General features: G+C 50.5%; 1 protein-coding gene across 2 annotated transcripts; it reads right to left on the bottom strand.

Annotated features, from left to right (window-relative positions):
* Window positions 1-6,913: 6,913 nt before the first annotated feature.
* Window positions 6,914-20,895, bottom strand: SDE2 (SDE2 telomere maintenance homolog). 2 transcript variants are annotated; one of them, XM_047077149.1, is made up of 7 exons: window positions 20,749-20,895; window positions 15,280-15,397; window positions 13,501-13,612; window positions 13,085-13,254; window positions 12,241-12,355; window positions 9,935-10,424; window positions 6,914-7,246 (listed from the first exon to the last, which is right to left on the bottom strand). In XM_047077149.1, the coding sequence occupies exons 1-7, from the start codon at window positions 20,866-20,868 to the stop codon at window positions 7,025-7,027; spliced, it is 1,347 nt and encodes a 448-aa protein (XP_046933105.1). In that variant the 5' UTR covers window positions 20,869-20,895; the 3' UTR covers window positions 6,914-7,024. The 2 variants fall into 2 exon arrangements, with proteins under 2 accessions (XP_046933105.1, XP_046933106.1); XM_047077150.1 differs by lacking the exons at window positions 15,280-15,397; window positions 20,749-20,895 and adding an exon at window positions 13,815-14,009.
* Between the last annotated feature and the right edge of the window lie 4,393 nt (window positions 20,896-25,288).

Below are 25,288 nucleotides of genomic sequence, written 5' to 3'. Positions count from 1 at the left end.
CTTCGGATTCTGGGTCTCCCTCTCTCTGCCCCTTCCCCACTCACATTCTGTCTCTCTCTCTCTCAAAAATAAATAAAAACATTTAAAATTTTAAATAAATAAACATTTAAAAATTGAAAGAAAGAAAGAAAAAAGAAAGAAAGAAAGAGATTCGCCAAGCCCAGCGTGCACGTGCACATTTATAAGACCAAAGCCAGCGTGACCAGGTCCGATCTGGAGGGAGAAAGATTTTCTACGGGAAAAATCTAACTGTTGAATCGACAAGGACACGAAGAGTGGTAAACGGCAGACTGGATGCGACAGAAAACTCAGGTTCCGTGGGAACAGAGCAGAGAAAAGAGCAACAATTGACTAGTAGGAAAAAAATGGTCTAAAATAAGGCCAGTCTTGAAACCTCAAAAGGGTCACCCGATACTAAGAACTATTAAGGAAGAGACCACGCCTAGAAATAACCTGGCGACTTTTTAATGTTTTTTCCATTTTTGAGAGACAGAGCGCAAGTGGGGGAGGGGCAGAGAGAGAGGGAGACACAGAATCCGAAACAGGCTCCAGGCTCCGAGCCGTCAGCACAGAGCCCGACGCGGGGCTCGAACCCACGCACCGCGAAATGGTGACCTGAGCCCAAGTTGGTCTGACGCTTAACCGACCGAGCCGCCCAGGCGCCCCACCTGGTGACCTTTTTTGATTGAAGGAGAAAGAAAATATAGAAGTGTCTAAGGAGAAAAACTCACACCGTATGTAATGAAACAGAAATGACACTCAGAAACAGGCATTTCTTCCTCTTCCCTGACACCAAAAAACAATAGCAGATATCTGGGCGTTTGAAAGCCAAGGTTTGGATGCCCAGTCAAGGCCTTGCCTGTGCGAACCAACAGAATGCCGGCCATGTGAGGGTTCAGAAAGTGCACCACTCACATACTCTTGATGTTAAAAAAGAAAAATAAATTAGGAATACCAGAGGACCAAAGACAAAAATAAAGAATTAAAGACCTGGCCAGACTTCAGGCAGCCAAACGATGAACACCCATTTGGGCCCAAATAAAAACCTGAGCCATTACAAAAAAGGGAAGGGAGGGGAGTTCAGATATAGTAAAAATAATAATTAATTAATTAATTAAAAGCAATTAACGGAAACCAGGAAAAACATAGTAAAACCTCTGGAAGGTTGTTTTCTATCACCATGAAACGAATACTCAAGACATGCTTGGAAATACCAAAAAACGCACTCCTTTTGTTTTTTATTTATTTTTTTAATTTTTTTTTTAACGTTTATTTATTTTTGAGACAGAGAGAGACAGAGCATGAATGGGGGAGGGTCAGAGAGAGAGAGAGGGAGACACAGAATCCGAAACAGGCTCCAGGCTCTGAGCTGTCAGCACAGAGCCCGACGCGAGGCTTGAACTCACGAACCGCGAGATCATGACCTGAGCCGAAGTCGGACGCTTAACCGACTGAGCCACCCAGGCGCCCCAAAACGCACTTCCTTTTGAAACTTCGGTCAATTCTCTCTGTAGACACCTGAACTCAATCCCAAGATTTGTTTCGGCCTCGGAAACGTCGGGCCAGATGCTGGACATACGTCCGCACCTCACTCCCCCTTGCAGACTCTCACCTGCCCCAGGGGGAATCTACAGATCACAGGGGATCGCAGAAAAGGGTTTTTCTTTCTCTGAAACTTGAAGCCCCGTGATCCCTCCGAAGTCATCTGATTCAGGGCTGTCCACTGTCCCGTTTTGCCCAACCAGGTCACGGAATGCCAACCAAGAATTCCTGCCCCCTCTGCTCAGGGCATCGCGGCAGTGACTTTCGTTCACAAAAATCGTCTGCAAAATCAGATCACGTAGGACGCCTGGGCGGCTCGGGTCATGATCCTGGTTCGTGATTTCGAGCCCGACGTCGGGCTCCGAGCCCACTAGGGATCCTCTGTCCCCCTCCCGCTGCCCCTCCCCCGCTCTGTCCCCTACTCTCTGTCTCTCTCTCAAAATAAATTAAAAAAAGAAAGAAAGTTGGGGCGCCTGGGTGGCTCGGTCGGTTAAGCGTCCGACTTCAGCTCAGGTCACGATCTCACGGTCCGCGAGTTCGAGCCCCGTGTCGGGCTCTGGGCTGACGGCTCAGAGCCTGGAGCCTGCTTCGGATTCTGTGTCTCCCTCTCTCTCTGCCCCTCCCCCATTCATGCTCTGTCTCTCTCTGTCTCAAAAATAAATAAACGTTAAAAAAAATTAAAAAAAAAAAAAGAAAGAAAAATCAGGTAACACCGACAGCTAAGAGAGTGTCTTCTAAGTGCTGTGCAGGGTTTAGCGCTGGACAATTATAACTTGTGTACCCTCCACCACAACCCTACCCCTTTTACAGGGGGCTGGCCTGATTCCAAGAGAGGCCAGTTCACGTGTCCAAAGCCACACGGCGAGTGAAGCCGCGCGAGAGCCAGGACCACAGGGTCTCCAGAATCCACGCTCTCAACCGCGACACTTAAGAGGCGTCGCTCTTCCCGGGAGGAGAGCGCGTCCGCGCGAAACCAGGCACACCGTCTCATCCCACCGAGTTAAGGCTCAGAACGGGTGTGTCCGAACGGTTTCGCCAAGTTCGAATGACCCCTTCGGATCTCAGAATCTACGCATCTCTTGGCAGTTTGCAGACCGATGCAGGCGCACACGCATCCGTAGTGCGATAGCAGAGGGTCGGCTTCTGGTACGCCGACCGGCCTTCCTGTGACTATGAACTATAGACCCTGGACGGGATATAAAAACCCAGCTGAATACACTGCCGAACAACCAGGAGCAAGCAGAGACCGGAGGGGCGCTGACACTTGGAAGAGGCAAGGGCTCTAGGGAAGTCTCCTGCTCTTACAGCTTTGGCCCCACCCCTGGGCACCGTCCCCGGGGACTCGCACACCGAGGAAATCTGGGAGGCACAGGACAGAACCGATTCTCCGCATCATTTACCGCATCCAAGACTGAATCTGAAGCCGTCTCATGGGTGAGGAATTGGGAGAATGAGACCCCTTCTCAAGAGAGGCCACCAAGACTGACGCCGAGATAATCCAGTGTCAGGCTGAGCAAACAAGGGAGTCCGCGATCGTTAGGCGAGGACTCAGCTGTCCTAACCGCGCTCAGGGATGTGCTGGAAATCATGCGGGTAATGTGAAGGCAGGAAGTGCCAGCAGAGAGACAGAAACTTAAAAAAAAAAAAAAAAATCCATAAAATGGAAATTGTAGAACTGAAAAATATAAAATCACAAAACCCAGTCCGTTCCTTATACGGGCTTAGCAGAACGGAAAGGAGATCATCAGAGAACCTTCTACACGGCAGAAGTTGATAGACACGTGTGTGTGGGAACAGGGTACAGAACACTCAGGCACGGAAGGGACCACACAGAGGCCTGCTGGTGCCCTTGTAGGCAAGGTGTCTGAAGGAGGGGAGAGAAAACATAGGACAGAAAAACAATCTGAAAAAACAACGGCCACAATTTTCCCAAATCTGATTAATGGTATTAAGTTTACAGATCCAAAGGGGCGCCTGGGTGGCTCAGTCGGTTAAGCGTCCGACTTCGGCTCAGGTCATATCTCACGGTCGGTGAGTTCGAGCCCCGCGTCGGGCTCTGTGCCGACAGCTCAGAGCCCGGAGCCTGCTTTGGATTCTGGGTCTCCCTCTCTCTCTGCCCCTGCCCCTCTCACTCTGTCTCTCTCAAAAATAAACAAACATTAGAAAAATTAAAAAAACAAATTTCTGCAGGCCAAAGGGAAATGATACCAGATCTCTAAGTAGGAATGAAAAGCATCAGAAATGGTAAATATGTGCATAAATATAAAAGACTTTTCCTTTTAATTTAAAATACATAACAAGACCATAAAAGACAGGGATGGTAAACAGACCTATACAGTTGCAAGATTTCCACATTAAAAAAAATTTTTTTAATACTTATATTTGAGACAGAGACAGAGCGTGAGCAGGGGAAGGGCAGAGAGAGAGGGAGACACAGATTCCAAAGGAGGCTCCAGGCTCCGAGCTGTCGGCACAGAGCCCGACGCGGGGCTCGAACCCATGGACCGTGAGATCATGACCTGAGCCGAAGTCGGACACCCAAACTGACTGAGCCCCCCAGGCACTTCTCAAGATTTCCACATTTTATGGGAAGTGGTACATTAACTCTAGGTAGACTGAAAACCTGAGAATGTATATTGTAACTTCTAGAGCCTCCGCTAAAAAAAGTATGCGAAGACCGTACAGCTAAAAAGCCAGTAAGTTAAAATGCAATTCTAAAATAAAAAACTAAGCCAAACAGAAAACAAGAAAATGATAAACCGAGGGACACCCAGGGGGCTCAGTCAGTTGAACATCAGACTTCGACTCCGCTCATGATCTGGGAGTGCATGGGTTCGAGCTCCACCATCAGGATCCTCTGTGCCCCCCTCTCTGCCCCTCCCGGCTTGTGCTCTCCCACTCAAAGGTAAATAAACATTTTTAAAAAATAGAATAAAATGAGGGGCACCTGGGTGGCGCAGTCGGTTAAGCGTCCGACTTCAGCCAGGTCACGATCTCGTGGTCCGTGAGTTCGAGCCCCGCGTCGGGCTCTGGGCTGATGGCTCGGAACCTGGAGCCTGTTTCCGATTCTGTGTCTCCCCCTCTCTCTGCCCCTCCCCCGTTCATGCTCTGTCTCTCTCTGTCCCAAAAATAAATAAACGTTGAAAAAAAAAAAAATAGAATAAAATGATACACCCAAATCGAACTATACCAATAATCACATCTAATGTTAATAAACACACAAAAAAGACTACTAGGCATTTATCCTAGGGATACAGGTGTGCTGTTTCGAAGGGACACGTTTCGAAGGCACCCCCATGTTTACAGCAGCACTGTCAACAACAGCCAAAGCGTGGAAAGAGCCCAAATGTCCATCGATGGATGAATGGATAAAGATGTGGTGTGCATACACACACACACACACACACACACACACACACACACACACACACAATGGAGTATCACTCGGCAATCAAAAAGAATGAAATCTTGCCATTGGCAACTACGTGGATGGAACTGGAAGGTATTATGCTAAGTGAAATTAGTCAGAGAAAGACAAAAATCGTATGACTTCACTCACATGAGGACTTTTGAGACAAAACAGATGAACATAAGGGAAGGGAAACAAAAATCATATAAAAACAGGGAGGGGAACAAAACAGAAGAGACTCATAAATATGGAGAACAAACCGAGGGTTACGGGAGGGGTTGGGGAGGGGGATGGGCTAAATGGGTCAGGGCACTAAGGAATCTATTCCTGAAATCATTGTTGCACGATAATGCGAACGAATTTGGGCGTAAATGAAAAAACAAATAAATGAAATTAAAAACTAAAAAAAAAAATCTGTAAGTGATAAGGACATAAATAAATAAGTGGCAGGGCCAGAACAGATAAAAGTGAGAGATCCAAGTATATGGTGTCTACAGGAATTTCCCTTCTTTTAAATAGAAAGACACAGAGAGGTAAGAAGTGAATGAACAGAAAAAGGTATGCAAACAGCATCAGAAGGCCGGAGAAGCTCTAATTCACATCAGATACAGCGGAGTTGGAAACAAAGGATGTCACCAGAGGTAAAGAGGGAAGTTTCGTAACAACAAAATGCTCAGTTCATTCGTAGGATGTAACATAACCTAGTAACAGACCTTCCAGATACGGAGTAAATCGATACAATTAGAGGAACGGGACCATGGCACAAACACAATAGATTAGAACACCTCTCAACACATGACACACAAAAAATCTGTAAAGACACAGAAATGTGAACGAATAGTATTAATTACCTAATTGGTATTACAGAACAAATTCACCCACCGTTTCGGAAAATGTATTTTTTTTTTCAAGTGTATGTGGAACGCTCAGCAAAACAGGCCATATACTGAGTCATATCATGAATGAGACTACAAAGATTGAAACCATAAACATATTCTCCAACCTGGATGGAATGAAAGCACAAATCAGTAAGATATTTAGGGGAAAGAAAACAAACCCCTGTGAGGTAGGCAATATACTTCCAGATAATCAACCCAAAATAAATCTAACACCAATCTAAAGCGGTGCTTAAAGAAAAGCGTGTAACTTTAAATACTTGTATCAGAGAAAGGCCTAGGGGCGCCTGGGTGGCTCAGTCAGTTGAGCATCCGACTCTTGATTTCGGCTCAGGTCGTGATCTCACGGTTCGTGGGTTCAAGCCCCGTGTCAGGCTCTGCCCTGGCAACGCGGAGCCTGCTTGGGATCCTCTCTCTTTCCCTCTCTCTGCCCCTCCCCTGTGTGCACTCTCTCTCCCTTCCTTCCTCTCAAAATTAAAGAAAACTTAAAAAGTAAATAAATAAACAGGGAGGGACCACCATGAGTAATTATGTCCAAAAAACTAACAACTTGGGTCAAATGAATAAATTCTTCGAAAACACAGCTGACCCTTGAACAATGCAGGGGTTAGAGGCATCGACCCCCGTGCAGCTGAAAAGCCATGTATAACTTTTGACGGTCCCCAAATACCCCGGCTACCCCTACCCTCCTGTGGACGGGAGGCCTGACTGAGAACATAAACGGCGGCTGAACACCTACTTTGCAGGTGGCATTCTCACAATAAAGTGAACTCGAGAGAAGAAAACGTTACTGGGAAAAATCCTAAAATACGTTTACAGTGCTGTGCTGCACTTACTGAAAAAAACCCACATACCTGTGGACCCGTGCTTCCCAGACCTGGGATGTACAAGGGTCAACAGTATGACTTGCCTAAACGACACAAGAGGAAACCAAAAGGCCGACCAGCCCTATAGGTGTTAAAGAAAACGAAATCTGTTATAAAAACCCATCCCGCAAAGAAAACTTCCGGCCCAGACGGTCTCACACATTAATTCTATAAAGAGCGAACAAAAGGAGAGTTGGAACTGGGTTATTAAAAAGTCAGCTTTAATATCAACAGGAAGAATGGCCAAGAGCCACCACTATGCAGGTTAGAAACGCCAGACGATACAGGAGGAGGAAATCGGCCACGGCCATTCATTTCTTCTTCCCCCTCGGCGGCCTGGCGAACAGAGCGGGGTCCATCTGTTCCCTGGCCAGGCCGCGGACAGAAAAGAGCCTGGCGGCCCGCTCCCGCAGGGTGCCCCCACATTTCAGCCCCCGGGCCGTCAGTTCACTCTTGAGCCTGTCCAAGCCCAGCGCCTCCATTTCCGCCGCGGAGGTGAATGCCAGCAAGTCTAGAGTGGCCAGACCAGTATCCTGAGAGGAAAGAAAAGAAAGTATTTAAAACCAGCTCCTCCCCCTGAGGACTCTCCTTAACTGTCCACGGTGCTCTGCTGATCAAGGAATTCTCATTCAATTAGCCGTACCTCGCTACTGAATTTTAATAATCGTCTACGTGTCATTCCACACAGATTCTCCTTATGAACACTGACGACCATGAATTTCTCATCTGTACGTTTAGAAACAAGCATTCAGAACAGTCACAGAAGTTACAAGATGCCCAGATCCCTTTTTTAAGTGTATTCATTTCAAGAGAGACAGACTGAGCGGGAGGGGAAGGGGCAGAGAGAGAGGGAGAGAGAGAGAATCCCAAGCAGGCTCCATGCTGTCGGCCCAAATGGGGGCTTGAACTCTCAAACTGCAAGATAATGACCTGAGCTGAAACCGAGAGTCAGACGCTTCACCGACTGAGCCACCCAGGCACCCCCCCCCCCCCAGATTCTTAATACGACTTTTCTTCTTTTTTGGATTTTCCAGTAGGTCAAACAGCAAGACACATCCAGCCCAGCCCCACACTGCTACAACCAAGAGTGGCACCCTCGTGAAGTTTAACATTCATGAGATTCCAGGCCTGCACACCTTCTGATTCCATCACCCTGACGCTCTAACTTAATGATTAAGACTGAGTTCCCACGTTTATAACTCAACAAATCCAAACACGGTTCAACAGCCTTGTAATCGTTCGAGCCGTCCGGCAGCCTTTCCAGACTCTCAGACGCAAGGAAATACTTCTAGCCAGGGACGCTCTGCAAAGGACAAAAACGTTCACATACGGGAGTTTTTAAAAAATATATTCAATGGGGCGCCTGGGTGGCTCAGTCGGTGAAGCGTCCGACTTCGGCTCAGGTCATGATCTCGCAGTCCGTGGGTTCGAGCCCCGCGTCGGGCTGTGTGCTGACAGCTTGGAGCCTGGAGCCTGCTTCCGATTCTGTGTCTCCCTCTCTCTCGGCCCCTCCCCTGCTCACACTGTGTGTCTCTCTCTCAAAAATAAATCAACATTAAAAAAATTATAAAAAATATATATTCAAGAAGAGTAATTGTCCATCACAGTAAGTTATTTTTCAATCGTTAAAGAGTTCTAGGGACAGAATCTTAATCCTTCTTGTTGAACTTTATTTTTTAAAAAGAACCATTTTGGTAGCTTTCAGGAGTAAATCTTGGTTTCATTATTTCTGGCCAAATCCTAAATCACCACCTACGGCTGCACACGGTGGTGAGGAACACATCCGTACCTCCCCACCAAGAACAGTTTCCATGACTGAAGGCTCAAAGAAGTCAACCGGGTCTTACTCCTTATCTTATGCCTAAAATATCCCTTTACTCACGTTTCTATGACTTCAGACAGGAAAAAGCTTCTAATGTATAAGAATACTATAGGGGCGCCCGGGTGGCTCAGTCAGGTGAGCGGCCGACTTCGGCTCAGGTCATCATCTCAAAGTTCATGAGTTCAAGCCCCGTGTTGGGCTCCGAGCTGTCGGAGCCTGGAGCCTGCTTGGGATTCTGTCTCCCTCTCTTTCTCTGCCCCTTCCCCGCTCACGCTCCGTCTCTCTGTCTCAAAAGTAAACATAAAAAAAGAGAAACACAAAAGCTACAGGCTGACCCCTGCAGAGATGGCGTGAGAGCCAAATTAAAGCCCTTTGCATAAACAATTCCATTGTCCTCCCTAGAGAATGCAATCGATGCCTTCCTGCTTTGTAATTGAGGGTAGGGAAGGTGCTGGTTAAACAAATAACGATAGGCTTCGTGTTTACCGAAGGACAGCAGGTAGTTCCGGGTGCATCTAGTCTAGAAAGCAAATCATTATTAGATCGAACGGTAAACGTTGAAGAGTCTTCCTGGAAGCTGGTCCACTGAAGGCCGTGAGTCCTGAACAACCGGAGGGACACTGTGCGCAGCGAAAACCATCCTTTGATGGCGGGATGCAGAGCTTAAGACGCGAAGACAAATTAGAAGGCAGCTGCCCCTCTCCCTGCGGAGAGAGCGTCACATCCCGCTGACGCCAACTGTCCCAACAGTCTCGCACGCGAGAAAGAAACAAAGCAACCGGGGATTCGGTGCTAGAAAATGAGCACGTTTCAGCCCCTCTAAAATGCCATCTGCTGCATCACGCCTCGTTATCGTCTATGTTATCGACAAACAACAAACAGGGGCGCCTGGGGGGCTGCGTCCGTTGGGCGTCAGCAGTTGGCTCCGGTTGTGATTTCGCGGCTCGTGAGTTCGAGCCCCGCGTCGGGCTTGCTGATGTCAGTGTGGAACCCGCTTCGGACCCTGTGTCCCCCTCCCAGCCCCTGCCCCACTCGCGCGTGGGCGCCTGCACTCTCTCAAAAATAAACATAAAAAAAAAAAAGGATAACTGATACCAACTAAACTATGATATGTGACGTGTCCAAATTCACAGATTACTAAAATGGTAAATGCGCAGCTTAGAACCGATAAACTAGGGAACCAGGGACACCGTCCCGTGGCAAAGTGATACACACCCCAGACTTGAAAAGAAACCAATCTAGGATTTTCGGAGGGGTTAGGCAAGCTTCACTCATCGCACCGCTGGTCATTTAACGGACCTTCCCCCAAGCAGCCCAGTGGGGGAAGCACGTTTTCATTTCAAGGACTTACTGAGGCCGTAAGGCTGACGTGGCCGGAGACGGGGCCCCAGTCACTTACCGAGTTTCCTGACCGGCCGTCCTCCGGTTTGGTCACTGGCGCGCTTCCCCCGCACTCTCCGGGCGCTACCTCGGCAGCCGTGTCAGTCGCCTCCCGTGCCTGTGACTCTTCGGTCGGTCCTGCCCCGGCCGCCCCCTCTTCTGCGGGCTCCTCGCCCCCGGCCCCTCCCTGCTCCAGGCTCTTCTCTGTTTCCACGGGCACGGTCCCCTGCTCGCGCCCCCCGGCGGAGGTCCGGCCCGGCCCGGCGTCTGCGGAGACCGCACACCCAGAGCCTGGCCCGGGCGCCTGCGGCGGCTCCGGGGGCCTAGAGTCCGCAGCCCGCACGCCCGCCCTCGGACAGCTGCCGGCAGATTCGGCTGCGGCCTCAGCGCCATCGCCATTTCTGGGAGTGTGGAAGTTCACTCCTGAAGTGCCGGGAGCTTCTTCCCCGTCGCCATCCGAGGTCTCTGAGCTGGACTCCTCTGCGGTCTCTAGTCCTTCCGTGCCCAACCTGCAGGGGACAGAAAGGCATGACACCACCCCCAGCTTCTATGTGGGACAGAGCCCCTGCCTGTCCAGGGAGCGGGCCCTGTCGGATCCAAGTGTCTGCTCGCTGGAGATGGAGGGCAGGTAAGTTCCAGAAGATACTCCTGGGGATAAACAGACGGCGAGATTCAGTTACGACCGGAACCCGCCTGGAACCCACTGTCCTAAAGATCCGAGAAGGACTCCTCTTTAAAGGCGTGAATCTCTTAGAGCAAAACTGATTTTGTCTAAAGCTATTTTTCCTATCTCCTATGAATCTCAACTGTTAGAAACTACATAAGATAACAAGCAGTTAAAAGAAAAGTCTGTAATTGCCCCACACTGGAAACTTCCCAAACTATCGACAGGAGAACGGAGAGATAGAAAAGATAATACTTGGCACTAAGGAGGAACGAATGACGCATACAATCCCAGCCACGGGCTGCAAAGCATCGCGCTAAGTGAGAAAAGCCAGACACGCAGGGCTGTGGGACCCCCCAGAAAGACAAAACCATCACAGATCAGCGGGGTTCGGGGTTGGGGGCGCGGGAACTAACCGTGAAGGGGCACACCGGCAATTTTTAGGCAAATGCGATATTCTGTATCTTGATTTTGGTAGCGGTTACACGATTTTTCAACACTCACACAACTATTCAATCAGAACGTGTGAACTTTGGCGTATATAAATCATATCTCGGGGCGCCTGGGTGGCTCAGTCGGTTAAGCATCCGATTCTTGATTGTGGCTCAGGTCACGATCTCGCGGTTCGTGAGTTCAAGCCCCACACCGAAGAGCCTGCTTGGGGTCCTCTCTCTTTCTCCCTCTCCTTCTGCCCCTTCCCTGCTCACACTGTCTCTGTCTCGCTAGCCGTTGCCCCAGCACACAACACCGCTACCTCTTCTCTCAAGAACGCTTGATTCCTATTTCACAAAGAACACCCCAGATTCTATGCTGGACTCGCAGAGTTACGTGGTCTTCGGTTAATAATTTCATTTCTATCCCCAAGGCAGAAGCCAACAAGGAAGCAAGATCCATCTGGACGGATTTTCTAGAACTCGGCCCAAGGGATTTTCTAGAACTAGTAACCGGAGGACCAAGTGGGAAGGGCGGGAGAGCTCCCGGGGACGGACAAGAAAAGGCACCACTGTGCTTTCCAGCGGCAAGTGCACAAGCGGCCAGGAGAGGTCGGGCAGCCGCCAAACACGTCAGTAACGACCGTGAAAAACCACAGAGAAGACAGAACAATCTAGAAAGTACAGCTTCCACCAAGAATGGCTGAAAGTTAACTCTTTCAACGCCAAACAGTAATTCAAGTATAAACTTACTTTCGGGTGATCTTTCACTGTAAAAAAAACCCTGCTCCTTTCGACGGCATGCCTGGTACTCGAGGCAGAAGCCACGAGCGGTGTGTCCAGTGTGACAACCGTGCAGACTTGAAGACCGAAGCATTCTGGAAATTTCTGAGCTCCCTTCAAACATTACTTTAAAAAGCATTTATGCCAGGGGCGCCTGGGTGGCTCGGTCGGATAAGTGTCCGACCCTTGATTTCGGCTCAGGTCGTGATCTCACAGTTCACGGGTTCAAGCCCCACGTCGGGCTCTGCACTGCCAGTGCAGAGGCTGCTTGGCATGCTCTCTCTCTCCTTCTCTCCCTCCCTCTCCCCTCCCCTCAAAATAGATAAGTGAACTTAAAAAATAAATAAGTAAAAATGAAAAACTAAAAGTGTTTATGTCAGACAGACAAGAAGGAAATGCGTCAGTGCGCACAGATCTCTTCGTGATGAAAACGAAGCACATACTTACCAAAAGCATTTCCTCTTCCCTGAACTGGCTCCTCTGTCCGTTTTTGATTTGTTGGGTCGTTTCCGACTCTCCCCAATTTCCGCCGACACCACCTTGCTGGAAGCAGCCTGCATACCTAACCACAAGTGTTAACAACTCAGTTACGCTGTCAGGAGTAAGGACAATTAAAGAAGTCATACCCAGTACGGACTACAAGACAACTGCGTTGTCATCCAAAGCTCCGGATCTAGTCTCTTATCGGACCAAGATGTGCTACGGTTACTGTGAGAGTCACCTCAAATTTACACAGAGCTAAGCACTGAGCATTCCGGCTCTGGAAGCAGGTTGGAAAACACCGGCATCCAGTCTGCAGCCCTGACACGGACAGGTTCGTGTCCGGCCTCCCCACGCCTGCTGGTCTGCCCCCTTGTACATATTACTTGGGTATCACTTTGTTATAACCTCCTGACTGAAAAGATTCCTTCTGATTCAGCCGAACCCCCAACGGCCCCAGCATTAACGCTCTGGATACAAAAAATACACACGGAAGCCGAGGACCGTCGTTCTCCTTAAAATACCATTAAAAACACTGACCTAAAACTAGAAACAAACGTGCTGAGGTCTCAACTCCTCCTGAAGACACAGGACAGCCCCACCGAGCACAAGGAGGTTCTTACCTGGGGCCCGCGGGAGTCAAGTACAAACACCATGTGAGTGTGTCGTCTGTGCTGGGGTGTAAGGAGCGTGGGTTGTCACTGAGTGGAGACCCCCACCCCCCGGCCTCCATCCGGTCCTCGGGGCTCTGTAACCCAAGGGACCCGAGGACCGCCCTCCGTGCGCGGGGGACGGCGTGACTCCTTCTCACCTTTGAGGACCGAGTCCTCCAGGCGCTCGGCCATCTCGTGGCACTGCCGCTGGTAGGCGGGGTTGGCCGAGCAGGGTCTGGGCTCCGCCAGCTTCCGCTGCAGCCGCTCCAGACGCTTCTGCTCCTTTTCAGCCTCTCGCTCGGCCTGCTGTTTCACCCACTCGGCCATCCTGGGACGCGAGAGACGATCACGCGCCCGCCCGTTTACACAGAAAGAGCCCCCTCCCCCGCGACAAATTCGCCCTGTCCCGCGCGTGCTGTGACTTTCCCTCGGACAGGGAGAGATGAGAGTCGAGAGCGATGGATGAGAGCGCTAACATTTCAAGTCTACGTTTCCGTACGCACGGCACGCGCACGACCACCACCGACAGAAAACACCGCTCTCTTCGAAACAACCAAAACAGGGGGCGTCTTACGCTTTCTCGTGGTTGACATCTCGCAGCCTCCGCCCGCTGAGGTCCCGGCAAGCCTCTCGGTTGGTCGTCTTCTCAATCTGAGCACCAAGAGCGCGGAGCATAGATCCGAACCCTGAGCAGATACACACATTTGGAGAGAGCAGGTGAGGGGGTTCAAGGGGGTGGGTAAAGGCCAATTCGCGAAAACAGTGTTCGGCCACAAGAGTAAAAAGGATCTCTTTCATTCTTTCTTTTCTTTTTTTTTTTTTTTAAAGAAAGGGATGTCAGGACCCCACCCAGGTAAAAGTACTGATAAACTCCATTCGGCTTCACACCTTCGCCCTTCCTCTGGATCTCCGCAACACTGCATCCACGCCACTGGGGCTCTTCGGAGGGCTTTGCCCAGTGCCACAGATCCCAAGATTCCCGGACGAAGAACTTAAACAAAACTTCATGGTGAGGGGCCCGTGGGGTGGCTCAGTCAGCTAAGCGTCTGGTTTCAGCTCAGGTCAAGATCTCACAGTTCATGAGTTCAGAGCCCACATTGGGCTCTGTGCAGACAACGTGGAGCCTGCTTGGGGTTCTCCCTCTCCCTTCTCTCTGCCCCCGCCCCCTCCCCCGTTCACATTCACGTGTCCACTGTCTCTTTTTTAATTTTTCAAAAGAATTTTTTTTTGTTTTTGAGAGAGAGGGAGCACGCATGTGAGTGGGGGGGGGGGGGGCAGAGAGAGAAAGGGAGACACAGAATCCAAAGCAGGCTCCAGGCTCTGAGCTGTCAGCACAGACCCTGACACGGGGCTCGAACCCAGAAACGGCGAGATCATGACCTGAGTCGAAGTCGAACGCTTAACCGACTGAGCCGCCCCGGTGCCCCAACTCTCTCTCTGTCTTAAAGATACTTAGAAAAAATTTTAATAAAAAAATTAACAAGTAATTTATGGTGAGATTTTGCAGTGAGTTTCAAAGCAAAAGCAATTTTAAGTTGTCACTGGCTCATATGATCAGCTTCATTCTCCCGGACACAGTTTCAAACAGCAGCGGGATGACTGTAATTCGATGCCAGCTCTCTGAAAACCGCACCAAAGCACGGTAGGTGTTGAGAAAGCTTCGGGATTACAGGCCAGTGCATCAGGAGAAACACCCAGAACCCCTGTAATTCTCAGTGTTTGCTCGTTTAGTTTCTTTTCCCTCTTAATCTACCCCGACCTGGAAATGACTGTTATTTCACAAGCTGACGTCAGTCCTCCCTTGGAGCTACAATAACCAGACAAAATCTTGATGAAAGCAGCCGATTTAGTTGTTTTAACGCTCCTCCTTCAGCAAACTGGACAGAGTAAGGATCATCTCTCATCAAATCTTCCCCGAAGTTTTAGAACCTAGGTTGCCCGAGTGTTATCCTGCCGACGAAGGTAGAAACTAATCAGACAATATAGTCCTCAAAAAGGATAAAAGAAAGGGGTGCCTGGGTGGCTCGGTCAATTAAGCGTCCAACCCTCGATCCTGACTAGGTGATGACCTCAGGGTTCGTGAGATCAAGCCCCGCATCAGGCTCTGTGCTGACAGTGCAGAGCCTGTGTGGGATTCTCTCTCCCCCATCTCTCTGCTTGAGATCTCTCTCAAATAAACTTAAAAAAAAAAAAAAAAGGAATAAAAGAGAAAATATTCAAAACTAGGTAAGTAACTAAAGGATTTCAGAAGGCAAACAAAACCGGAAACTACAGAGGCCAAGGAGCTGGTGAATTTAACGCACGGGGCTCAAGGTGGGGGCTCCACGGTGAGCAGCCGCCGCTCCCGTCCTACCTCCTTTGCCACCGCGGAGCCTGGGTTCCAGACTATAGACGGCGCCATGCCGCACTCTGTCACTGGTGTCCGTGAGCGATCCGTCGCACTTCACAAAGAAGCATTCCACTGGAACATCCTAGAGACAAGTTTGGGGTTTTTAAATGCTGTTTACGAGACCATACCAGTTTCCTGCAGGAAGGGGCCTGGCCCGTTATCTTTTCATTACTCCAGTTACACGCAGAGAGCGAGTGGCCAACGAGCATTTGCTGAACTGAAAGTCGAAACTACTGAAAGAAAAAAGTCATTTGGCACAATTTTTTCCTGACACCTCACCATGACACGTACGAGAACTGTTTGTCTTTCGGGTGAAAATAAAAACCGCCGCCTTCTTCTCTGGCAGGAAACCAGAGCCAAGGTAGGGAGCTGTGTGGGGCTCAGACCCAGTAACTCTGCAAGTCCCATTCTGTCCTGACTTTTGTAAACGGGGAATGTCAAGCCGAACAGGTTTGGAAGTGACCGTAAGTATTCTGGGCCAGCTGGCGGCGGTGATCTCTGCTCGTGTCCCCGACTCACAGCAGAAGCCGGCATAGCCCTAAGCCCGCTCCGTGTATTTCAAAAATTCTCAGAACAAGTGATAGATAAAAAATATGTAAACTGTTAAGTCTTTCTAACCAAGTCTGTGATGCCATAAAGTGAGACAACAGAGGAGTACCCTCCGAAGTACACAATTAAATCTGTAACATCAAGTGCTAAGAGACCAAACCCCAACAAAAGGAAAAATGCATGACTAGTGGGGTGCCTGGGTGACTCCGTCCATTGAGCGTCGGACTCTTGATTTCGGCTCAGGTCAGGATCTCATGGTCGTGAGATCAAGTACCGACCGTGTTGGGCTCCTCGCTGAGTGTGGGGCCTGCTGGGGATTCTCTCTCCCCCTCCCTCTGCCCCTTCCCAGCTTGCGCACACAAGCTCTAAGAATTTTTTTTAAAACGCACGATTGGTATCTTCCTAAAATAGACACAACGAACACTCACTCTGAACCACACCACACAGCTATTTCAACAGGAACTATCTGTTCATTCAACAAATATTAAGTCCCTACTGTTTGCCAGGTACTTTCTAAGCGCTGGGATACTGTAGTGAGTAATACAGCGAACACAGACCCTCCCTCACGGAGCTTACACTCCAGTGGGGAAACCCAGATGACAAACACATGAAGTACATACTATGTCAAATGGCGATGAGCAGAGTGAAGGGGCAGCATCTGCAGACGGGCATGGTGGTAATACATTTTACATACAGGTGGTCAAGAGGAGCCTCTCGGGCCAAGTGACATTTGAGCAGAGAATTAAGCAAAGGGAGAGAACAGGCCACGTGGGGGACAGCACTCCAGAGAGCCCAAATGCAAAGGCGGGCAGGAGGGATAAGCCTAGATACGCATGGAACAGCAACCCCACAGATGTGGCTGGAAGAAATCTACAAAAGGGGAAGGAGAAGGCCTTAGAAGCCACTGTAAGGACTTTGGTTTTACTCTGAATGAAGCCATTGCAGGGTTTTGAACAAATTGAGAGCTGAGTTATAGTCTTTAAGGATCACTCTACGGGGCGCCTGGGTGGCTCAGTCAGTTAAGCATCCAACTTCGGCTCAGGTCATGATCTTGCGATTCATGGGTTCCAGTCCCACGTCGGGCTCTGTGCTGACAGCTCGGAGCCTGGAGCCTGCTTCAGATTCTGTGTCTCTCTCTCTCTCTCTGCCCCTCCCCTGCTCACACTCTGTCTCTCCCTGTCTCAAAAATAAATAACACATTTAAAAAAATTAAAAAAGAAGGATCACTCAAGCTGGTGAACTGGAAATGAGACTACAGAAGCAGAGACGTCATATCATGACAATCCAGGTGAGACACGAGGGCCATCTGCACCAGGGGTGGTAGACGGAAGGTGATGAGGACCGTGAGGGGCCCTAGTGCCCTGAGTGAGGGCAGTGAGATCAACAGAGGAATACAGAGGAGCCCAAACATCTGGCCTAAGGGGAAGAGTGAGACGGCACGTATTTGGGGAGAGTACTGGTCTCATGCTGGGTGTGCTTCTCTGAGAGGCCTAATAGCCATGCGAGATGCGGGGTAACCCGGTGGGGACACAAGTCTGGAGTCTAGGGCAGAGGGCTGGGCTGGAGCCTTACATCTGGGAGACGTCAACACACCGATGGTACTTACCGCCCTGAGAATGGACGAAGTTGCCTACGTGGGGGAGGAGGAAGCGTCAGAACAAGGATCAGAAAACTCGGCCCGGCCACTCTAAGGTTTAGAGACCAGGGAGATAAGGAGGAAGCGGCGAGAGACACTGGAAGGGAGGCTAGCGAGGTGGAAGAGGATGAGGGTGACGTCTGGACCGGTAAGCAAAGCCTGCCAAGGAGGGAACGGTCGCCTGTGCCCACGGATGCTGAGAGGCCACGAGAGAGGAAGACTGGAAACTGATCACCAGATACGGCAACACACAAGACCCTGGCCCGCGAGGCGCGAGTTGGTCTGCTGGAGTGATGGGCACGGAAGCCCAACTGGAGGACGTACCGAAGGAGAGAGGTTTACGTTCAAGGGTATTTTCTATAAAGAAAACCAGGGAAGATGAGGGGACAGCTGGAAGGGATGTGGGCTCAAGTGTGCGCACTGGGAGTACTGATCCAGGAAAAAGGGAAAACACTGGGAAATGCAGGGGAGAGAGAACTAACGCTAAGTAAGCCATTCAGTAGGGAAGACGGGACAGGACACTGGGCAAAGCGAGGGTAATTACAATTTTTTTTTTTAATTTTTAACGTTTACTCATTTATTTTCGAGAGAGAGAGAACACAAGCGGGGCACGGGCAGAGAGAGAGAGGGAGACACAGAATCCAAAACAGGCTCCAGGCTCCAAGCTATCAGCACAGAGACTACGTGGGGTTTGAACCCACAAACCGTGAGATCATGACCTGAGCCGAAGTTGGATGCTTAGCCGACTGGGCCACCCAGGTGCCCCCAAAATTCTAAATAACTTTAAAAGACATTCATGCGAAAGCAGAAAAATTATATACACCACACTCCATTTCCAAACAAGAACTGCTTGTTAAGACAACAGATCAACAAAATTGCATTTTCTACTTGTCACATTCTTGTCAACAATCACTAGTAGAAACCAAGAGCAAAGGAAATTTAGAATCAATTCAAGGGCCTTTAACCTTTGCACATTATCAAGTTTTTCGAACACAAAGCCTGAGGCTACCAGAGACAGACCAGTAGTTCAATAAAGCCAAGTTTATTGACTCACTGCTTGGGGGGGGGGGAGGGGGGGGAGGATTGCACTCGCAGGGGTGTCTCACCACCACCACCAAAAAATAATTGTTGCAGGATTTGGGGCAAGGGTGGAATTTGGGTGAAATTTAAATGAAAGTGTTTTGAGAGACTCAAAATGAGCTGAGCTGTGTCTAAAAGGGGCAACATCAGGTCCAGATTACGAAGTAGATTAGATCCAGGCTCCTGTCTCCTTGGAAACCACAAAGTTAAGATAAACGTGGAATGTCGTGTTCAGAACTCCGAATCTGAAGTTCTGCGCCCGGGCTGGAAATCCAGATAGAGTGCTTCTCTGGATCAAAGGGACTTAGATTCTCCAGGCAAGAGTGGGATGCTTCATTCTTACTGATAACGTTTCAAACAGGAAAGTGTCTCGTAGTCTGTAATTTTCTAGATCGAGGCTTCTCGGTGAATCAGAAAGCAGGAGACTGCCGAGGGAGTCACGATGACATTTCACAACCGCACCAGGTCCCCGGGAGAAATAAATTTCCTATTAACTCTGCAGCCGGCTTCATCCGTGCTATCCTAGCCTGCAGACCAGCCAACAGATTTTTACTCTCTCGGTGGGAACGAACACTGACTTCATCCTGCGTCCCAATAATTTGGCTCTAAAAAGCACAGATGTGGGGCACCTGGGGGGCTCAGGTCACGATCTCGCAGTTCCTGAGTTTGAGCCCCCGCATCAGGCTGTGTGCTGTCAGCTGAGAGCCTGGAGCTGCTTCCTATTCTGTGTCTCCCTGTGTCTCTGCCCCTCCCCTGCTCATGCCCTGTCTCACTCTGTCTCTCAAAGATAAATAAACGTTTAAAAAAAAATTTTTTAATAAGTAAATAAATAAAAATAAAAAGCACAGACGTGAACTTGAGCTATTTTTATTCGTTCCAGTATCTCATCAAATGCCCTTTTATAAGTTTCTTGTTTCTGTTCACACATGCCACGGTCGTATTTCTTGAGCACCCGACTGAATCCTTCATTTATATTTCTCCCCTCTTACTTAGAATTATTTTTTCCAATACTTCTCATGATTAAGATCCTATTCTTTCTGGTCATTTTGGATCAACTGCCATGAGATTAGAAATATTTTCAGAGATATTAAAATCACTAAACTAATATTTCACTTATTCATGAAATAAGATTTTCAGAGATACTAAAACCTATTTTGTAAAACAGTTCCCCACCTGGATGGCCAAACACACCTCTGACAGCTTTCACACTGGACTGCAGTGTAGAAAAACAAATGGGGAAGCTGAAAAACCACGTTATTTGGAAAGACGTGTTGCTTCCTCATGGAACCGGTCCAAATACAAATTCGGTTTAGACTGCAGTGTTAACATGTGTTAAGCCCGTACGTAACAAAGCAGAAGAAACAGCCTAGGAAAAGAGGGACTTCGTGAAGTTATAAAGAAAAACAGACGACTCCATCAAGTGCCAAAATTAAAATTAGATTCAGGGAGACCACTGAAGAACCAAACAGGTTCAAGGTTTACCAGTTTACGGCTGGTAAAAGCTGCTTGCTTGACTATTAAGTAAACCGCACACAGAACTTCACAAGTCCGTGACAGGTGTTCAAAAATACGCACCGACAAATGTGACCGCCAAATGAAGAGATCTAAACGACAGACCGCACGAACCCACGCCCTCACCAGGACACGAGTGGGAGGGCTGGGCCTCGACCAGGGACCCTACCAACCCATTTCCCGTCTCCCTCCGCCACCATCCTGTGGCCCGGGTTTGGACAGGGCACTCTGTCCCGGGTTGGAGCTAACCGGGCTGGGTGATCAGGGGACAAAACGCATAGGGTGCATGCAGGGGAAATGTAAGGAAATGAGCCTCAGAAGCCAGCGGGTCCAATGGCCTCCTGAACGCACGGAGGAACAATGCCCCGGGGCGCTGAGAGTCCAGACCCAGGGCTGGACTGAGCGCCTGAGAGCGGAGGGGCTGCTCCCCGCTCTGGAGGGAGATAGAACCACCACCACCCCAACACCCCAACACAAAAGCAAAACAAGGCCTCAGTATCAGCTCGAAGCACCTTCACACTGGGGGGCCTTCAGCCCCAGAAACACAACCCCAGGGAAGAGACGCGCCCCCGCCAGACCCGGGTCACCCAGCCCTGCCCGCCCCGCCCCGCTCCGCCCGTCGCTGTCTCCCTCTTCCCGGGGAGCGCGAACCCCACCTGATCCCGGCAGTGTCGGCGGATCACATCGCGTACGGAGCACGAGGCCGAGGCACAGCGCACCGCCTGGCACCCGAGGCCGGGGCCGCGAACCCACACCAGCGCCGCAGCCTCCGCCATCTCAGCGAGCGACTGCCGGGGGAGAAGGAGCCACGACTCGCCCGGCGCGCCTGGATGGCGTCACGGGGCCTTCAGCGCCCCGCCCCCACAGCGGCCGCTCGCCCCGCCCCTCCCCTGGGGCCAGTCACGTGGGCCGGGCCCCCGCGCCGCGCCGCGCCGCGCCGGCGGGGGAGGGGCACGGGAAGGGCCTGGAGGAGGCAGATAAGGCGCCGGAGCGCGCGGGCGAGGCGTTGCTAGGAGACGTTGCTGGGGCGGGGCTCGGGGGACCCCGTATAAAAGGCCGCGCGGGGCCGGGTTTGCAGCGCTCTGGCCGCGCGCGATAAGGCGGGTGCGGGGCACCGCCCGCGGGCCTCGGCCCCTTCGGTGACGCCGCGTGGTTATTTTTGGGTCTCGGCGAGCCGGGGCCGGAGGAGGCGCGCTCCCCCGGGGCGGGAGGCGCGGCCCTGCAGTCCCGGAAGCGGTTGGGGCGGCCTCCTCCGGCCTCGGAGCCGCCCCGCCCAAGGGCCAGGGAGCGGCCGCGGGGGCTCCCCGGTGGCCCAGCGCCCACCTCCTCGGCAGCCGCTGCCGGCCGCGCGCAGGGCCTTCTTGCTTCCTGCTGTCGGCGCCGTTTGCACACCGCCTCCCCTCTCCCCCTGGAGCGGGCCGCGCGAGGGCCGGGGTGGGGCGGGGTGGAGAGCCCAGCGGCCCGCGGTGCGGGGACCCGGGGGCGATGGGGACCGCGGCTGGCCGCCCGCACAGCCAAGTCCCCCCGAGGTGCAGAGGGCGAGGCAGACTGACCGCCCGGCGCGGGGACTCCACAGGGCTGACCCGAGGTGGCCACCCTATGCGGTTGAAGACACTGGGCAGAGGACACCTCGCAGAGACTCGGAAGTCACTGAAGGGTGGCTGTAGGAGCGAACTCGGAAGGTCAAGGCCCCTGAAGTTACAGGCTCTAACTGGTGTGTTTATTTCCCTGACACCAGAGGGAAATGGACGCAAAGAAAGGGCCCAGGGACACAAGAGTTACACCAAATGGTGAGGATGTCGTGCCTCGAGAGCAGTGCTTCCGAGAGTGGCTCTGGTGGCCCCACCAAGTATGAAAACACAGTCGGGGGCGGGGGGGGGGCGTTTGAGCGGCTCAGTCAGTTAAGCCTCTGACTCTGCGTTTCTACTCAGGTCATGGTCTCCTGCTTCGTGGGATCAAGCCCCACGTGGGGCTCTGCACTGACAGCACGGAGCCTGCTTGGGATTCTCTCTCAAAATAAACGGACATTAAAAAAGAAATTAAAAAAAAGGGGGGGGGCACCTGGGTGGCTAAGATGGTTGAGCGGCAGACCATCTCAGGTCATGATCTTGCCATTTGTGAGTTCAAGCTCGGCGCCGAGCTCGCCTTGGATTCAGTCTCCCTCTCTCTGCCCCTCCCCTGCTTGCACGCTCTCTCTCTCAAAAATAAATAAACATTAAAAAACAAAGAACACAGTCCAAACTTTGGAAAACTTGAGCCTCCCCACTGTCCACCCTCAGTGCCCCCTGAACATGCAACCTCGAGGGAGCCAAGCCAAGCCCCAAGCCTCTTTGTTCATTCATTTCTTCTTCTTCCTTGGGATTAAAAAAAAAAAAAAAAATGGCTATCTCAAAGGTCCTCCCCTCTGACAAGCAAGCAGACAAAAGACCAGCTTCGCCTTATATAACATTTTTGTTTCAGGGCAATGATTCAAATATGTAAAGATCAATTAGTCCTTTTTAGTAAGGAAAGTCCACATCATTTATTTACTGGCATTAAATCTCATCCTTCTAAAACCAAGTCTGAATGAAACTGTCCACTCTTTATCTCATTCTTACACTTAAATTGCTATTATTAAAAAACAACTCGAGGGGCACCTGGGGGGCTCAGTGTCTGACTCTTGATCTCGGCTCAGGTCACGATCCCAGACTTTGGTGGATGGAGCCTGCAGTCACACTAAGCCTGGAACCTTCTCTCTCCCTCCGCCCCTCCCCCACACAATGCTCTAGCTCTCTAAAATAAACAAATGAATAACAATAACGAGGAAACTGAGTTACCGAGAGTGGCTCTCGTGGCAGAGCTCTCGTAGAGCTCTGGCCAAGGACATAGGAGTAGAAAAAGTTCTAGGAAGATAGCTGATTAGCTGGGCAGCTGAGAGTATACAGTGGTGTCTAATGGGCACTATTGTGTGGCCAGCCTGGTCAGCGGTTATGGAAACACAGAATTGCTGTCACCTTCCCCACCTCATGGTGTCAGGGGAGGCACAGGAAGATGCATGAAGGGTTGGGACCAGCAGGTGGTGAGTGGGTGGAGGTCAGTTCCTCTATTAGCAAAATAGTGTAGCCCTGCTCCGGGGACATATTCGGTGTTCTTTCCAATAAGCCACACTTTGTTCCCGCCCGCGTTCTCCAGAAGGTTGACTCTGGCTCCACCTTTGCTCTTTGAGGACTGGCTGGGGCCGGGAGGACACTGTGAGAGCGTCCCGGGGCGATGTGGGATAATTGTCCCCTGCCAGGAAATGACAGCTCCCGACAATGTTTGTGTGGCAACCCATGACGGGCTCAACTGAGCCAAAATGTCACGCTGGGCCGCAAGAACAGGAAGCGAGTCTGGACATTCTGGCAATTTTTACCAACGACAGCAGGGCTCCGAAACTAGCGAATTTGCACACTACGTCCCTGTGTGACATTCAGGGCACACTGATGTGTTTTCAGCCATGTTCATGCTCAGGGGCAAGAAAAGGAAGTCGTTAATGCCATCGTTATGACAAAAGACAATGGTACGGCTTGGTTCCTCCTGCGCCACGAACACAAAAGTGCATAAACTCCTAAACTGGCAAGTGTTGCCTTCTAGATGGTTCCAGCCCCAGGAACAATGAGGTCAGCTCCTAGGATGGAAAAACGGCTTCTGGGTAGGAGCTGTGGAGTCCACGCTGGGGGGTGGATGGCGTGGGAGGCGGAGCCTGACACAGGGACCCAGGACGTGTGGCAGCCAGGGAAGGCACAGCCCCACCCTGCCGCCTTTATTGGACAGAAGGAAACAGGACACGTCAAGGGCGAGGTGGAGTTGAGGGTAGAAAAGGTGTGCATTTAGCACTGGTGCTGGGCAGGAGCCGGAGAGGACAGAGGTTCCGGAAAAGTAGGGTGGCGGTGCCCGGCCGGGAGAAAAATCTGGACCCACAGCCAGTGCTGGGTACAGAAGCCCACCTCTCTGCAGTGTCCGCAAGAAGGAAGGATCTTCCTTCGGGGTGGACTTTCATCAATAAATTCGGTCACTCCCGATCGCCCTGGATATTACCTTGTTTGATTTATCACAACACTCGCTTCCAAAGGCCTCTTGGTTATCCTCATTCGTAAGTCGCCATCAAATAATGCTGTTACGATAAAAAAAAAAAATTTAATTTCGGTCACTCCAGTCACTGTATTAGAATTATAAAGCAAACTGGCGTAGCACACATCTTCCATAAATGGAGTATCTGAGCACTGGAATTCTTTCAACATTGAAATTCAATTTCTCTCTTGGCAATAAAGACCCATAGTTCTTTATGAATTCTGCATGGCCAAGCCATTGAAAAGGGGATTTTTCTCCTGGAAAACTCATAGGTCTGTAGGAATATTTTTTAATGATCTGACGTTAGAATGTGTTGACTGTATGAGGGTTTTCTAGAGAAACAGAGCCAATAGGGTGGATAGAGAGAGAGAGAGAGAGAAAGGGAGGGGGGGAGGAGGGTACAGGCATACCTCAGAGACATTGTGGGCTCAGTTCCAGACTGCCACAAGGAAGCCAATATCGCAATAAAGCAAGTCAAAGGAATTTCTTGGTTTCCCAGTGAATATAAAGGTTAGGTTTACACTATATTATAGTCTATTAAGTGTGCATTAGCATTACATCTAAAACAATGCACACACCTTAATGAAAAAATATCTCATTGCTAAAACACCCCCACCACCATCTGAGCTTTCAGTGAGTTGTAATCCTTTTGTGTCTGGAAGGGTCTCCACATTGGGGGCTGCTAGTTGGTCAGGGTGGTCGGTGCTGAAGATTGGGGGGCTGTGGCAATTTCTTAAAATAAGACAGCGAAGTCTGCCTCATCGACGGACTCTTCCTTTTTTTTACTATCTTTAAAATTTTTGTTTAATGTTCATTTATTTTGCAGAGAGAGACAGACGGAATCCAAAGCAGGCTCCATGCTCTGAGCGGTCAGCCCAGAGCCCGACGCGGGGCTCGATCTCACAGACCAAGACACCATGACCTGAGCCTAACCCATGCTTTGGACGCTTAACCAACTGAGCCCCCGGGCACCCTCTGATACACATTTTAGAAGCCCACCAAACAGGGTAGAATTTTGAACATTCATGAACACACGGGTTAAACGCTAACGAAGAAAACTCAGCTGTCCAATATGGCGGCATGTGTCCCCAAAACACTGGATACCGA

The sequence above is a fragment of the Lynx rufus genome, unplaced genomic scaffold (genome assembly GCF_022079265.1).
Source record: "Lynx rufus isolate CCGP_SWC_20201006 ecotype Redwood Valley unplaced genomic scaffold, mLynRuf1.p SCAF_15, whole genome shotgun sequence".
Classification (NCBI taxonomy): Eukaryota; Metazoa; Chordata; class Mammalia; order Carnivora; family Felidae; genus Lynx; species Lynx rufus.
This window is presented reverse-complemented; position numbering and strand designations above follow the sequence as displayed.